At 38.3% G+C, this 17,484-nt stretch overlaps 1 protein-coding gene across 11 annotated transcripts in view; it reads right to left on the bottom strand.

The window, feature by feature from the left end:
* Positions 1-17,484, bottom strand: part of ppfia1 (PTPRF interacting protein alpha 1) — a 66,226-nt gene that overhangs the window by 2,261 nt on the left and 46,481 nt on the right. For 3 of the 11 annotated variants that reach the window (XM_028442619.1, XM_028442648.1, XM_028442636.1), the window contains 13 exons: positions 15,948-16,072; positions 15,651-15,823; positions 14,895-14,988; positions 13,626-13,637; positions 10,982-11,063; positions 10,707-10,907; positions 10,062-10,124; positions 5,164-5,190; positions 3,815-3,990; positions 2,692-2,789; positions 1,950-2,125; positions 1,136-1,204; positions 880-1,051 (listed from right to left, as the gene is read on the bottom strand). In XM_028442619.1, the coding sequence (XP_028298420.1) occupies positions 880-1,051; positions 1,136-1,204; positions 1,950-2,125; positions 2,692-2,789; positions 3,815-3,990; positions 5,164-5,190; positions 10,062-10,124; positions 10,707-10,907; positions 10,982-11,063; positions 13,626-13,637; positions 14,895-14,988; positions 15,651-15,823; positions 15,948-16,072 (1,468 nt within the window). Of the gene's footprint in view, positions 1-655; positions 724-879; positions 1,052-1,135; positions 1,205-1,949; positions 2,126-2,691; positions 2,790-3,814; positions 3,991-5,163; positions 5,191-10,061; positions 10,125-10,706; positions 10,908-10,981; positions 11,064-13,625; positions 13,638-14,894; positions 14,989-15,650; positions 15,824-15,947; positions 16,073-17,484 lie in introns of all 11 variants that reach the window. The other 8 variants (XM_028442626.1, XM_028442633.1, XM_028442640.1 and 5 more) reach the window with 7 other exon arrangements.

The following is a 17,484-nucleotide window of genomic DNA, read 5'->3' as shown; positions in this document are numbered from 1 at the left end:
ACTTCTCTATCTAACTTCAATGCCTTTTCTGCACATTTTTTCTACTTTCAAGATATTTTTGGCACTTATAAACCCTTTCTACCACTTTTCCCACCTAATGTCACATATGTTGACTCATTATTGTCAGTTTTAACCTCTTTCCACCTCTTACACAGAAAGATCTGAACCTGGCTAAAACTGAATGTCTCGAAGTGAGGTGATATCACGGAGAATACTGGAAACCAACAAGAGCAAAAATAGTGAACACTGATCTAGATCTACATCAGCATCACCAAAAAACTGGTTTCTCGAGTGCTCTCCAGTCTCTTGCTAATGAAGGTTTGGAGAATGAACGCACATTTCTGAAATGCCAAGACTGATTTTTACACCAACTTCTTGTTTTAGACAGGTTTTCTAAAACAGGTAAGTGAATAACAATAAACTAAATTACATTAATAAATGCTCCAATCTTCCATAGACATCACTGTGAGACATTTGATTATAATAATTACTTATTAAAACATCAAATTTGAACAAAATTGATGAAACATGGATATAATGAAGAGTTCACTTCTGTCTCTGAGGTTTGTTTTCAGCTGCTGAGCAATGTGTGTGTGTTAGCTGTCTGACGTTACCGTGTGTGTGTGTTTGAACCACAGGGGGTGTGTGGTCTTACCGTGGCTGTGTGTTAACATGAGTAGGTCCTGACTGTGGCCGTGTCCAGCCTCTGTATAGACTGACTTCCTGTGTGTCCACATGCAGAGACGTGCGTTAGTTAGTCACAGCAGCAGCACACAAGCCGTTCAAACACATTAGAGAAGATTCACTGCAGTTAATAACGCAGCTCAAGCCCATCGCACTCATGCCATTGTCACTCTGCGCTCTGATTGGTCGGCTTACCGTCCATCTGGCTCCTCTTTGGCTGCAAGGCTGGCGACGCCGCAGTGCCGCTACTGGTGACTCTGAAGTTGGCCGGCAACGTGTCCGACGCCCCCAAAGAACCCCCTCGCATGTCTTTGGGCCTGAACTTCTTCCTCCAGGACGGAGCGCGGCGAAAGTTTTTATCGTCGTCCTGCAGAGATGTGAAACAGGAAGTGGGTTTGATGGAGTTTCTCTAATGGGGTGGAAGACTAAAAGACTGTGGGCAGCTCATCACCTCCTCCATCCTGCGGTCGGTGCCGATAGCCAGCAAACTGTTGTACTCACGCTCAAGAGCAGCTCTGGCCTGCAGACAGGAATCAGACACTCAGCTCCTCAGAATCTTCACTATTTTATATTTCAAACCAATGTTTCCTGAGGTGGGACGACTATTTACAAGATAACGATGTGATACATTATTTTTGGAAAAGCAAAAAAAAAAAAAAAAAAAAAAAAAAAAAAACAGTTGGAAAAATAAACACTAATTTGACCAACTCTGGACATACTTACTGTGGGTATGACTTTTTAAATTAAATAAAAATATAAACAAAACTAAAAACAAAACATTACAATCTGGTGTGTAGCATATTGTGTGGATTTATTTTCTTCCCCAAATCCAACTAGGTAAAAAAATTAATAGTGCATGTACCAAATAAAGTACATGTACTGTACTTTAAAGGAGAAACATCAAATGTTATTCAGTCATTCAAAATGTCCAACTCTGCTCTGAAAATAGTTTTGCACAAAGACTTTTTTTTTTAGCAAAACACCAAACACCAAACTATTGCATTTTGAATGTTACTCGATGCTTTGGGCCTTAGATGAATAAAAATGTCTAAAGGTGGGATGATATATGGCTGAAATATATGTAATAACACAAAACGTTTTTAGGTTTGAGCTCAGCATCTTGTTACTAGTTGTAACATTTTGGGTTTTATTACATTTATTTTTTATAACAATCCGTTATAATTGTTACATATCGGGCTCTAACAGGCCCATTAGCATGTCTACTCTGGCTTGCACTAAAGTGTGGTCGTACAGTCAGTACCAACCTGTGTGTTCTGTGTGGGGATCTGCAGTAGCAGAGCCAGGGTGTTATGGTCGAAGGTTTCGTCCAGGGCGAGCAGAGCTCCGTGCACGCCGCTCTCGTAGAGGTTGCTGCTGTACTCTTTGAGCCCGATGGCCTGGATCCAACTGACCACTCGCTCGTTACTCCACACCAGCACGTCTGATGAGGACGGAGCAAAATTAAAAAGGCAACATCCTCAGCAGCTTTCCTCACAGGTAGCAGGAAGAGAAAGTAGAAGAGAGTATGTAGCAAACAGCATGGGCAAAAATGCTTGTTTGTGAGTTATTTGGTGCATTTTAAGCCACAATGGTTGACCTGAAGCTAACTAGCATTTAGCAGGCTAACCTATGGAGATATACAAGTCCTACTGAATTAGAAATAAAACAATTACCTCATACAGCAGAATAGAATTGCTACATCGTTTTGTTGTTTGTTTGTGTTTTGTAAACAATGGCACACAAGTCTATCCACAATGATGGTACGTATTGCATTAGTACAGAACAACATGTGGAACAAACAACCCACCAACGATTACCACGGACACAGAATTGGTTACCATAGTAACATAATCATATTACCCAAAGAGAGTTGACCTTCAATGGAGAATTTGTGAGTATCAGAATAATTTCGGGGATTTATTTATCACAGAAAGAGAATCTGTTTCTGAAACCCTTCTCTCCGGGTTTAATTTAAACAGGTTTTATGATAAACACGTGGGTCGTTACCTTTTAGCTCCAGCTGGCAGTCCTGCCTTCGTCGCTCTAGCTCTTTGCGGTCGTAGTTCAGCCTCCTCAGACACATCACGCCGCACTGAAAGCTGTTCCTGTGGCACAAATGGAAAGTCTGCTTCTTAGCTTAGCTGTGTTTAAGCTGAAAGCCTACGATACCAGGGTGCTTTGTCTTTGTGTAATCAATAACACCATTTGGTTTATAAGTCAGTCTTCTTACTTTTTAAATATCAAACATGATTTGGGAGAAGACTAAGGCAAGGCAAGGCAAATTTATTTGTATAGCGCATTTCATACTCAAGGCAACTCGATGTGCTTTACATGATAAAACATTCAATTGTTTAAAATCAATAAGAACATTTAAAATCATCAGTAAAATCAATTAAAATCATCAGTAAAATCAAATAAAATCATCAGTAAAATCAATTAAAACCATCAGTAAAATCAATTAAAATCATCAGTAAAATCATCATGACATCAACAACATGACTAAAAATCTCTCTCTCAATCATACTAAGCATTGTTTGTTTCCTGTACAATCAATCACATCAGTTTAGATGAGAAACAGTTGTGTATTTTTTTTATTTTAATATATGTTTAAAACTAGCAGTTCTGAACTGGTGGGTCGGGACCCAAAAGTGGGTCGCGGATCTGTACTGGGTGGGTTGCGGACAGCCGGTCAAAAATAAACATTTATTGTCTCACGTTGGACTTGTCTTTTATTTTGAAAGAAACTTTTCTTTTGACAGGCATGTTGTGAAATGCATGCCGCACAGGAAAATATATATATATAGTCTAAAAAAATATTATATATGTATGTTTTCAACAGCTATTTTTAGAAAACTAAATTTGATTGGTTAAATTCTAAAAAAAAAAAGTGGGTCACAATTTTATGACCGTGGCAAAAATGTGGGTCCCAGGGTGAGACCATTTAAGACCCCCTAAATTACAGAGCATAAATAGAACATTTAATCTGAAAATTCAGTCCATAATCTAACTACCAAAACAAACATCTGCATTTATTATCAGAAAATACAAAAAAGTGGGTTTAGGGTTTAGTTACTCTTTAACATCAACATTACAACCATTTACAAAGACGTCTAAAGACTGTAAGGTTTACCTGTGAAAGCTGTCCACCATCTTCAGCTGTCCTCTCAGGTCCTTCTTAGTGAGATGGTCCAGCATCCGAGCGTCCACCAGTGACTCCATGAAGTAGGAGCGGTACTGAGGGAGACCCAGGCTGGGCAGCCACTCGTTGCCGATCCACTCATGGTTCATGTCGCCGTACGCCAGCGTCTGTGTGGATGAAAGCCATCAATTAACAGCTGCAACTACATTTAAAACGGCAACACTTAAAGGTTATTTCATTATTTATCTATTTTTGGATTTCAGAGGAAAAGTTTTTTAATTCAGCCTAATGTCCAACGGATGAAAACAAAGTCAATGAGCCTCTTTGTTATTAATGTAAGGCTCTGTTAGCATAAAGGGTCAGCCCTTAAATATGAAGTATTGGAGCTTTTAGACAGAAAAAGCACACATTTTTCTCAACTATTGGCCTCTGATCAGCCATAACATTATGACTAGCAACCTGATAATACCATGTAATGTCCCACTCTGCTGTTGGGCTGTTTATCAAACTGGATCAAATCATTTTGCTTATTTATTCTTTCTTCTTCTAATGCAGACATGGACCACTGGGGGTCCAGGGGCCACATAAGGCCCTCGGTCTAATTTTAAGCGGCTCGCAAAATAAACAAAAAAAATGACTAAAAACACACAACACACAAAAACAAGAGCACATTTACACACACAAAAGAGTATATAAAATTACAATAGAAACGCACAAAAAGGACAAAAAAAATACACAAAAAGTACAACAAAAATTGGGAAAATGACAACACGAATACACAGAAGCATTCAAAATTTACACAAAAACTCAAAAAAATTTACAAGATTCACAGAAAAATACACAAAAAAACAAACAAAATACACGAGGACAACAAATATAGAAAAAAACGGAAAATGAAAGAAAATGTACAAAACAAAAGCAAAAATTACACAAAATAAAATTATAGGAAAATACACTTAAGGACAAACATAAACAAAACACAGAAAGTGACTGAAAATATATAAAATGATAAAAGTACATAACACAACATCAATAAACAAAAATGAATCTGTGTTAATGTTCAGATTGGATTATCATTACTATTATATTATCATGTCGGCATTATTTTAAATGCTGATATGAATGTTGTTTTTTTAGTCCCTCCTTCCCCATCTACAAAAAACAGATCGATTCTTTTTATCTGACAGTGGTCATAATGTTGTGGCTGATCAGTCTGAAACTTAACCTACATTTAGTTTCAGTGGATGATCAGCAGATCGGGTGCAAAGTGATTGCTGTGATGAAATTAAATAAAGAGAATGAGAAAAGCAAACTAATTGTTGTGCGGTGGTAGTGCAAACCTGGGCCCAGCTGCCCTCGTCATCCTCCTGGTGTTAGCGTGGTTAGAGTGCGCGTTGTGAAGAGAAGAAGAAGGTGTGGGGTTAGTGAGGAGTCGGTGCTGTTAGAGCGGCTTCAGGCGCAAAAACAAAACGTGAGAAAAACATGCCCACAGGGATCAGGAGGTTTCCCTCCCGAAAAACAATGATAAAATATGGCCAAGAAACACACACAGAGGAGGACACTAATCATCTAAACATGCAACAAGGATTAAGGAAAACATCTCAAATCTTAAGCCACCTTGGTTATAAGAGGTCTACACCCCCTGCCTTTATTTAAAGCCACCGTTTGCTCCAAAACAAATGTTTCTAATGAGTTTCCTGATATAAACTCCATGCAACTCCCAGAACACACCGTGGTTTGCAGAGAGGTTTTTGTTTAGCTGGAGTGACATGGTGAGGTGAAGACAGAAAACCAATAAAATAAAATAAAATGCAGTGCTAGTATTAGAAGAGCACTATATGTCATATTGATCTGATTTTTCATGTGCCGTCATGCTGCAAGAGAGCAGAGTTCAAAGTTTTAGCCACAACTCAAGTAAAAAAACATCATACCAACAGTCAAATCGGGAGTGGTGGCATGGTGTTCATGGTTATCTTTCAATAAATAATAACATGCTTTAGTCATTGTACCATAGACTTGGAATATCCAAAATTTGATTATATTCTAAGGAGGCAGCTCTAGAAGAGTTGAATGGTGTTTCAGAACCTTAAATCTTCCTACATTTTGCTTTTAAATGCTACTTTTGAGGCAAGCCGTCAGGAGGGATTTTGCCTTATACCAAAAAACTGCTTTTCCAGAGAAGGTTTAATGTGATGCGTAACACATGGACGTCGCCATTTTGGAGTCTTCAGCCAATCAGCATTCACATATGTTGACGTCACATCAGGATTACTCTTGGTATTTCCTCTCCCATAGAGAGTCTAAGGTAAAAAGTCATTTCAATCTGATGTTTTAGTGCCAAGTTAGGTGTCTTCCAGTTCCTTGGATGTGGTGTCTGCGTTCTAAACGTCATACTAACTATGGTAAGTCTGGCCTGAAAATTAGTATGCAGTGCGTTCACATCAGATAGTATGAAAAGATTGAGTACGCAAGAAATACCTAGATGTATGCTATATCATGGCATTTGTGCACGGTGGGCACACTGTTCTACTGTCCTATGATGCATTGTGAGCGGACTGTAAAACCAGTCTCAAGCAATAAAGCAAACATCCCGTTTTCAAAACAAAAGCATCTCTTCTTGTCTTCCATTATTTTTACTATTTTTTTTTTAACTCTTTTGTAAATAGGGCCCTTGTTTTGAAGTTAACCGGAAGTTTTGCCAGTAGCACAATGGCGGGTCTCCGAAAATCTCAGAAATGTCGGCACAAAACGTGTTTCCGCATGTTTTATGAATCCAATGTCCACATGATATTCTACTTGGTCACTTTCTCGCTTAAATGCTTTCAGAACTTTCAATGACGCTTCATGTTTTTTGTCATAGGTTCGAAATGCATCTTGGGGAACTTGGAAGTATACTTCAGTGGGAATGCTCATCATCCCAATCATACTTCTAGAGTAGACCGTATATACTCAATGAGTTTGTTGAGCATAGTACGGTGTATGCCATTTCGAACACAGCCTATGAGTTAATTGGGAAGAAGACCAGGAATATTACGGAGGACGGATTTTGATGTTACACTTGCCAGGAGAGGAGAAATAGGACTTAGGTGCTACTATCATCCATTTTACTACAGATCCATACATGACTTCAGCTGGACAAGGAAGAAAGTCTACACTACCATGGCAACAATCGGATGCCTTTAGCCTCATCAAACCAGTGTGAATTGCATGAATGGAGCACTTCTTTGAGTAATCACTACGTCACAGTTTGTTAAACATGTCGACCTCCATAAGTGTGAGTTTTATTACATTTGCAGCTTCTAATTCACCTCTCATTCCTAATATTTAAGCTCACATAGAATAATCTTTCAGCTGTCTTTGTCTTGGAGTCTTTGCCATTTAAACAGGGTTATGTAGACTTTCTATAACCCACTATAAAACCAGTCAACCGAATGGATGAACTATCTATCACTTGGGACAAGATGAGAGGGAAAATAAGGCATAATCTGATCACTGTCATCCAGTTTAACTAAGCAGCAGATTCTCTAATCCAGTGGTTCTCAATCTCTTTTGGGTCGTGACCCCAATTTTCACTTTATCAAATTTCTGGAAACCCCAGATGCATTTTTTGTTATGTTTGTTATACTGGGTTACAAATACAGAGCAGCCAGGATTAGTGCACCAAGTGGCAAGATGCACCACCTCAGATATTTCTATAGTGCATTTAATCTATTATTTATTTATTTGAATTAAAATTATACCTGAGAAAGTGAAAGTATAGAATAAAGTGGTTTGAGATTCTATGTGGTGTTCTAATTTGAAAAAGAATAATAAAACATTTTAAAATATATAATTTTAATCAGTAATTGTTTTTACTAGACATTTGAGGTGACGCCATTTTTATTCCAGGCGACCCCATGAGGTCACGACCCAAAGGTTGAAAAACACTGATCTACTCTATAATGAACACACACACACAAACACACACACACACACACACAATAAATTCTAGACTGCAGAATCTACAAACAGAAAAGACAGAGACTAGTAGAATGAGACTTGTTTCAAGCTGCTGATTAAATCTGATGATTTACAAAATACATAATTTATCAAGTCATTAAATATTCCTCCATGTTAGTGTTGGCATTTTACAGGAAAGTTAAGTAGTTGCAGGAAAAGCATTAAGCAAGTGTGACACTCATTTTAGTTCAGTGTAAAATGGGCTGGACCAGAAAAATACTGTATTATTGTTTCCTATTTTTAACACTTCCATGTGTATATTACTTTAAATATATTAAATGTATTACATGTATTACATTGCTTGTTTTTATGCTGTAAAGGGTCTTTGAGTGTCTCGAAAAAGCGCTTTTAAATAAAATGTATTATTACTATTATTAATATTATTCTTAGGGATGTAACGATTAATCGTAAGGCAGTTAAAAATCGATTCATAGGTATCACGGTTCATATCGATGCTCTGAAAAGTGAATCGCAGTACTTTTTTTAAACAGCAGAGGCCGCTATATCTATTTATCCTTCTCTTGTCCAGAAGTGTAGGCAGCAGGCGGAATCTGCTACTACTCTCTTTCTGGCCGCCCTCTACTCTTAAACATGTTCATAAATCATTTCTTACCCCTTTAGCACCGAAAGAATACCTGTAATATTATGTGAATATCTGTAAAAGTCACGTTTTTCTATTAGCTCTTTCTGCTAGCACATAGCATCTCTTCTTCACTGCATGAATATATGCACGCCAACCAACCACTGGGTTACCAGCGCCCTTTGCTGGTCCAAACAAATATCTGACGTAAATACAGTGAAATGACTTTAAATCCAATTGCTAAGGCACAAAATAAATTTTCAGTTGCACTTTTAAAAAGAAAAAGAACTATTATGTAGTTTTTCATTGTTTACTATAGAACCAAAACTTAAATTAATAGGCTTCTTCATTTGTATTATTCCTTTACTTATTTCATTCAAGATTTATTTTTAGTTAAATTACATTGTTTTGAATAGCTTATCAAGGGATTCTTTTGACAATTAAAAATAAAAGGAAAATAATTCAGTATTTTCTAGGAAAGGAAAAGTAATATTTTTCAGTCCCATTTTGTAAAATAAATCGTGAAACAATCGTAACGTGAACCCAGTATCGTGAATCGAATCTTATTGGGAGTTGAATGAATCGTTACATCCCTAATTATTATTATTAAAATCAAGGCCTGTGGTCCATTTTCTCGCCATCATAGCATCTCAGTCTGCTAATTTAGTTAAGGGAAAACAGTCATTGGTAATTAAAACTGTTGAGTTTTTAGATGTTTTAGATTCATTTTGTAAGTGGTTGTCTTCATACTTTAATGTTGATATAGGGCACAATAGTGGTGGAAATGTTATTTCCTTCATAAAATGTTTGAATTATTCTGTTTCTCGACATGACAAGGAGGCATGAACAAATAAACAAAGTTCCTCATATTTTGTTTAATTAAATGGTAAATTTTGAACCTGAAATAATGGTAGTGTCAATTATGACGTCACAGTACAGCAGAAATAGTTCAATGAAAAAACAGAATGACGACAAGTTAGTGAGTTAGTTAGTTCCCTGGAGAGGGATTAAAGCACTGAAAATAAGCCAAATAAACAAAGAAATAAATGATAGAATTAATCTTATCACTTGATTAATATTAAAATATAATTTTTTTTTATAAATCTATAAATAAACTTCCTACAGAATTAAATGACAATGAGAATCTAAGTAAAAAAAAAAAAACCCTTAAAGACCAAAACTAAATTTTTCCTCTTCAGGCATGTGGCACTTTCTACAGATTATTTAGAAAAACGTGTTTTTTTTCTACTTCTACTTTAATTTTCTACAGTTTTAGTTTTTTTAATTTACTTTATCAGTAGGTACTGAAAAGAATTAGCTAATAATAAAATAAACTTTGGCAATTACTGCCTTCAGGTGTAATAGGCGTGTAATAGTGTGTATTATGTTAAAAAAAAATTTGCCCTTCAAAATAAAAGCAACCTAATTCCTCAGTTTTTGCCAGATCATATGCCAGCGATCCATAGAAAACAGCCTATGAGTTTAAAAAAAAAACAATAGAGCCATAAACACAGCCTTTAGCTGCTTTGGTTTGCCCTTCCTTCCAATCCTAGCCCACTGATGATGATGTGTTGCTACGATGAAGGCAGCTTGAAACAAGCCTGTTCAGTAATCACAGATCTGAGAGAACGACAGCGAACCGGCCAATCAGAGACTAACCGTGGGAGGAGTGGCTGCCAAAGTTTCCATCTCTTCATGAGTCACCCAAACGTTTCCTGGGGTCTGATCGTTTAACACACACCCCCCAATCATGAGTGAGTGAAACCAAAGAAGGTGGAGGACAGAGAGAGGTTGGAGAGAAGATGGTGAAGCATTCAGTGATGCAAACCACGGTTGGGGTCAATTACAGTTTTCAATTACAATTACGTCTTCAATTATCCATGTTCAATTACAACTTAATAATGATTACGGTGGCCGGCATTTTCAACTTTACATACATCAATTATTATTGTATAAATACACAAGGCTGATAGACATTCATACTTCTAAAAAAATCTTTGATGACAATAAACATGTTAGATTATCACCATTCCTAAGCTCTAAACTTTGAGAAAGTAGATCGATTGTATTTCAATTATGATTACAAAAGCAGTTTCTGATTACAATTTCAATTACGCCATAATTGTATTCAACTATTAATTACAATTATAATTGACCCCAACCCTGGTGCAAACATTAGTGGACGATAAGCACAGCCGCGGCTCAAATGTTAAGGCGATAAAACGCCACATGCTCGGACAAGGGGGTGTGAAAGAAAGCTCTCGTTATGATGCCTGCGTGTGTTTCTGAGTGTGTGTGTGTTACCGTGCGTGAAGTGGGCGGGGCCGAGGGACTGGTCAGCGACATGATCTCCTGGATGGCGAGACGCAGCTTGAGGCGGTGTAACGGGTTGCTGATGCCGATCTCTCTCTGGATCTCCGTGTCCGACAGCGCCGACATGATGGCGCCGCTCTTCACGTTGGCACGACACGCTGCCACGTACCAGGCCGGCATGCCCACCCACAGCTGGCAGAGCAGAGACGGAACAGTTACCAACAGGGATCAATAGGGTTTCACTGAATGGTGAAGGTGTGTCGCACCTCCAGCCAGACCACGACGGTGGGTCCGTCCCATTGGGCGAACGGCAGACCCTGCCTCCGAGCCTCCTCCAGTAATTCATGCCTGTGACACAAAACCAGTTAAAGCAAACCATTCACTCAGCTGCCCATAAACCTTTACACACCGGAAGTTTGGTCTCTACTCTGGCTGTCTGTGAGTAGGTTGCATGTTCTCCCTTAGCATCCTCCTACAGTCAACATAGGGTCATTTCACAAATGGCCCACACACTTTAGTCTAAAAAAGAAGAATTTTTCAAAAAAATTGTTCTGTAATTATTCAGTAGGCACACTTTACATTTTTAGTTTGATAGGATAAATACTTTTTGAGATACAGTATGGACAATTTAGTGAGAGGGGGATGTCAGCTTCATGAACTACACATGGGAAACTGAAATTTAGTATAGTAATACAGCTCCACCTACTCTCCTAAAATAAATAAAAAGAATGACCATAAAGCATTCTGATTCTAAAATGGTGCACATCGAATCTAGCTTCCTGCGACCTTGATTAGGATAAACAGGTATAGAAGACTTAATGGAGTCTGTTTTTAAAATGACAATAAAAAAGAGCATGTATCTTTTCAGTCAACCTTCAGACTCATAAACCTGCTAAACTACGATGGTTTAAATCTTTTAACTAGTCCTAATCAATCTAGAAAATAATCTAAATCTGTAGAAAACTGGTTAAATCAAGTTTCTTCCTACTCCTTTTTGTACATGTAAGTTTAGAAGTTTAAGTGTTGGTGGATCATATCAATGGTCTATTTCTGCTGTAGTAATTTATCAATTTTTATCATTTTACATGTTCAAAATAAAGACTTCGATCAAATTACCACTCCCAGTGTGTAAAGTATCAGAGCCCACATTCCTACATAACCAAATGCAAACTTCAGATGCCACCCCCCAACATTAGCATGACCCACCCACCCAGTAACACACCCACATGCAGACCCCAGTCAGAGAGCAGGACAGGGAGGAGAAAACACCTCTGACCCAAACATTAGCATCCAAAGACCTGCGTGCAGGACAAAGAAACCGGGAGCTCAGCAAGTCTACCTCGCAGGACTACTTTAAGGCCACACCCTTTTTTTTCTACATCTAAAGGGTCACGACATGCACAGAGGAAAGTACGTAGAGGAGAGTAAACCTATGCACTGGCTCTCTGAACATGCACAGTGAGTTCATACAGAAGGACCGCGGCATTAGTGAAGAATCTGTCTCAGAGAGAACCGGCTGGGTTCAGGAAATGTACCAACTAACCATCAGACAAAAGTGAATATGCTACAAATGTACATACAGCCAGTGGAGAAAACTTTAAATATTTAGTAGTGGAGATTTGAAGAAGGCACATCAAGAATCAGTTCTTTTTATCCAGTCTTTTATTATTCTGTATGTATGTGTGATTTCAAATCTGTTTTGATCTTTTCCAAATTTCCAAATTGAAACAAGGTTTCAAGGTTGTTGTTTTTTTTAAATAATAGATTTCCAAACTGTCACAAATCTCAGCTGTTTAAGAAGGTTTTAATGAGTGTTTACTGTTCTAAGTCTTATCACTCAGTATGAAGTTTATTTTTCTGCCTTATTTTTGCAACATGAAGCTTAAAGTTCTTCCTTCAGCGCTCTCAGCATTAAGAGATCATTCATATTCAGTTTGACCTGAAATAAAATCAGTTTTTTTTTTTAAATCAATCTTCAACACATTACACAAGCATTTTAAACTTGTAAAAATCATTGTCTATACCTTTTAAAAAAACTGCTTTCAAAAGAATTCATGAACAAAACTGGCACATTATGTCTAAAACTAGATTAAATCTAAATGTTGTATAAAACTAAACATTTAAAAAGAATATAATTAGTTATGGGGAAACTGAAACAACTGCGAAATATATATTTTACATATTTGACATGGAACTACTTAAAACCCAATCCTAAGGTTTGTTATTATTCGCTGTTGTGCTTAATAATTATGTCAGTTTTTATTCTTATTTTACTTAGTTTATTTTATTGTTTTACTGTAGTTTTTACCTATTGTGTCCAGCACCTTGTGGCAGCTGTGGCTGCCTTAAAGGGCTACACAAATAAAGTTGAGCGGCGATGGAAGCAGACATACTTTTTTAAAATGTGTAATGTACTTTATTCAATGGTCTCATCTGTGAAGAGCTAAAGAGTAGTAAGAATCGCAGCATGTCCTGTTTTTACTCATTCATAGTGAACATGAAGCAGACCTGCAATATGCATCTATCCAGAATGCAATGCAATATGTGTTGCGTTTCGACCACTAGGTGGAGCCATGTGCATCTGATTACTAATGCACTAAAAGTCTGTTTCAAACATCAGATCCTGAACCAAAGCTTGAAACTGTCACTGTAACAATGTTTGACGGGGACGGAAAAGCACCCAGAATGTGGACCGGCCACGCTCACAGAGGAAGGCGCTAAAGGTTGGCGCACGCGCACACACACACACACACACACACACATTCCTGTTAGTTATGCAGCTCCGTGTGGAAAGCGAGGTTACAGCACAGAATAAACCATCAGGCATTGGGAGGGACGGCTCTGTGGGGTCCTCAGAGTTACAGTGTGGAAAGAAGGAAGGCCAAACCAAAGCAACGTGAACCAACTTACCCGGTCTTCGGACTATACATGGAATGAGAGGGGGATGGAACAAAAAAATACAAAAAAAAAAAAAAAACAGAAGAAGAAGAAGAAAAGGATGGTTGGCAACACATAAACAGCTAGAAATGTCTTTGTGAGGGTTGGAAAGCAAAAAAAAAAGGTGTATAGAACAAAGTTATACAGGGTGTGGATTGGGAGAGTGATGAGGCAGATGCGGTGATCCAACACTGTGTTCCAAACAAAATCCTGACTACACAACGAAGCAGCACCAAAAAGCCAGATTTAGTGAAGACGTCCTTATTTTCAGACAGACCAACATACAGTATATATTGCATTATTTCGGAGTTTGATTATCATTTTTGCCACAACCCAAGTTAATATTTACATACAAGCTCTATCACTCTAAAGACAATTAATATTCCACGTATAGAATGTCAGAAAATAACTAAAATGTCATAATGTGTTTGCCATGATTCATCAGGAACTTCAGCTAGACTCTTGACATTTACTTCTTGGCATTTATGGACCAATAAAAGATGAACATTATTGATACCAAAAGGCTAGAAATTTGTACAAAAGTATCTGCTTGTGTACACTTGTTACTTTTTTGATTAAAAATACTTTTTTCTACAATTTTTGGGAAAACATTTACAACAAGAGCACTCCGTACTCCTCTTTTCCAGATATTGTCAGTTATCTGGATCAGTGATCCTGATCAATGTACCATGATTATTCACACTTTAAAGGCTTGGAAGAAATTATTCAAGTAATAGGTTCAAATGTATGGGTGGGCACCACCACTTTTAAAAAAAATAACGACAAAATCCTGATCCAATCTGGGTGACCGCGGTGAGGTAAATGAGGAACCAACCCAACATAAGTGAGTCCAATTTCATAAAGATGGATCAATTACGAACCGAGATATTAATTTTTGATATTTCACCAATGACAAGATATAGGGATTTTTTGATTATTGAAACTGATCGGGATCCTGCCTAAAATTTAATGGAATCTTTTATGGCCTAAAGTCTAACTTTGGTTAAAATTAGAAAAGTACTTTTAATGTAATGCTGCCAACAGTCAAATAAACAAAAACAAATAAACGCAGGTGAAAACACCAAAACAGCTATAAATGGGGATTAACTGCAGTGATTCGCCAGTACAAAGCATAAGTGAAACGTCAACGTTGCAGTCGTGGATTTTTTTTTAACATCATTAATGGAAGTTTTTCTTTCAGACATGATGAAGGTGAGGCTGTGAGTGTTGAGGAACACCTACTTCTTCTGCAGCTTCCGGTTCTTCTCAGCGGGGCCTCCGAGTGTCCCCATGGCAACGCCGTCCTTTGGAGAACTCTCTGCTTCCGGAGTGCCAGCTGATTAAAAACATGGAGATACACACAGTGTTGGTAGAGGGAGAAGGTTAACTTTTTCACAAACACACGTGGCTGAGGAAGGCTTTCATATAAATCATGTCTAATCTTCAAACTTTATTGTTCCCAAGGAAAAATCCAATTAAGGATTCATAGATCAATAAATCCAACACCATTTGCTTGAAAAACAAAAAAGTAAAAGGTTGAAATTGCCGCTGAAAAGTTTGTTTTGATCTCCACTGTAAACACTCTTGTTGACATTGTTGGAAAAGTTTCACACATTGCATTGTGGGATGGGGAGTTCAGTAAACATATGCATTGAAGTGTTTCTCTTTCATTCTTACTGTGATACAGATCTTCAATATTTCATCTCTTCAGAAGCCGAAAGTGAAACAGCTGCGATTGAGGGATGAACCAATCAGAATAAATGTATCTGTCTGTGAGGATGAAAAGTGTAGTGGCTGACTGTGTGTCCTAGGTAAGTAAAGCTCAGATCTACATGAACAAGTAGATTTCTGATGCATTATTCTCTCAAAAAAACGCCAAATTATTATGCCTTTAAGTCTATTGGTGAACCAAAAGCGTCTCATGAAACTATTTTCTGTGGGTCGAGCTGAGAACTATGAGAGGGAGTGGACCATGTTGCACTGGGTCCAGTCTCTGACCTTGGCTGGGCGAGTCCTTGCCAGTAACGCTGGGTCGGCTCTTCTCCTTCTTCCCAAAGAGGCGTCCAATAGAGGACTTGATGCCCTTCTTCTTGGCGGCTTTGTTGAGCGAGTCCTGACTGCTGTTACTGCTGCTCGGGTTACTGCCCTGACCGTCCTGCAGGCCTGCCAACCTGTGAAGGGGGTAAAGCATGCAGGAGTGAGTCGAGTGACCCACCGGAAGGAGGAAAAAACCGAGGAAACAAGAAACCATGAAGGGGAGAAGGTTAGCTGCTACTACAGACGGTGCTCGCTCACCCCTGAAGGTCTCGGATGTCCTCGTGGCTGGAGGCGTGCCCCCCCTCCCTGTGGAGGCGCATGGAGCGAGGCGTGGTGGGGGGCGATGTCTCACATCGAATGGTGGCCTTGTCATCCTGTCCAGACTGAAATGTAAGAGTTATACATTAACAACGCGTTTAAAGACATTTCTAACAATACCACCAGCTTACAGCTCAAACCTATTGGCAACAATAACACCCATTACTTTGACCTGCTACGTCTCAAAGCTCCTCATACTGATGAGAAAGATCTTACTGCAACAGCTTGTCCAAACAAGATACATATTATACATATACATACTACAGGGAGAAATTTGTCTAAAAAATATTCACAAGTTTCACGTTCTTTTTCGATTTTTTTTTGGGATTTTCACGTGTTTTTCAAAAACGCAATCAACACACAAACTACACATGTGAAATATCTGAATGTGAAAATTGTGGATACATTTGTTAATATATTTGAGACAAATCGCTCCTCATATATAACAACCAGTCATGACCTTAGGACCATCTGACAAACATTGTGTGGGTGTCTCTCCTGCTGTAAAACATCTCTCGCACATTGACTCCACGCCACCTCTAAAGGTCGACTTCAGCAACTTTAGTTGCTTAAATCTCACGTGAAGAACTGCTTGAACATAGTTGCGGTTTTCGCTCGCTTTATCGCTTTATCAGTGACGGGACGACCCGGAAAGTGACGTAGGGAGAAATTTGTTGCTGATTGGATGTCGAGTCAATCGAAGTCGCTTGAAAATTTAAAAATGTTCAACTCTTGCGTGAGTTGCGTCGCTTGAAGGGACGTCACTTGAGATTGCGTCATTTACAAAGATTTTGAATGTATGTAATCTAGTCGCCAGTTGATAAAATCACCTGTGATGAGTCGCTTCAAAAAAGTTGTGCTTTTTGTTTTATCGCTTCATCAATAAAGATAACAACCAGTGACATGACGACCGGGGGAGTGACGTAGTGAGAAACTCATTGCCGATTGAATGTCGCAACAAAGAGTCACTCGAAGTCGCTTGAAAAGTTTAAAATGTTCGACTCCCAGTGACTCAGATTGCCCGATTGAGTCACTGGAATCATGTGAGTCGCATCGCTTGAAAGGAGATCACTTGACGTTGCGTCAATTACATTGATTTTGAATGTAATCTAGTCACCAGAGTCTCTGAAATTGAGTGTGAATGCATCTTTATGCTAAGCTGTCGTATCCAACACAAAGATGTTTGTAAATCCCTTAAAAAAAAGGGGTGTCAAAGTCGAGGCCCGCAGGAGGATTTTTGTTCAAAATAAATATTAGGACCAGAAATTTTTGGGAAAGTGTCAAATTAGTAGTTGGAAAAACTATACAAAGAAATAGTCCAATGGCTCCTGAATTTTGTACTTTGGGATCATACCCCTAAAAAACAGAAGTTTACAGAAAATGAACAGATACTGATTGACATGTGATTTCTATCAATTGCTCTTCAACATAACCTCTGTAAAGTCACTTTAATGTGTGAGAATAAACCACAGCAAAG

This window comes from Gouania willdenowi, chromosome 3, assembly GCF_900634775.1.
Source record: "Gouania willdenowi chromosome 3, fGouWil2.1, whole genome shotgun sequence".
Taxonomy (NCBI): domain Eukaryota; kingdom Metazoa; phylum Chordata; class Actinopteri; order Blenniiformes; family Gobiesocidae; genus Gouania; species Gouania willdenowi.
The sequence above is the reverse complement of the archived record's forward strand: the minus strand, read 5'-3'. Positions and strand labels throughout refer to the sequence as shown.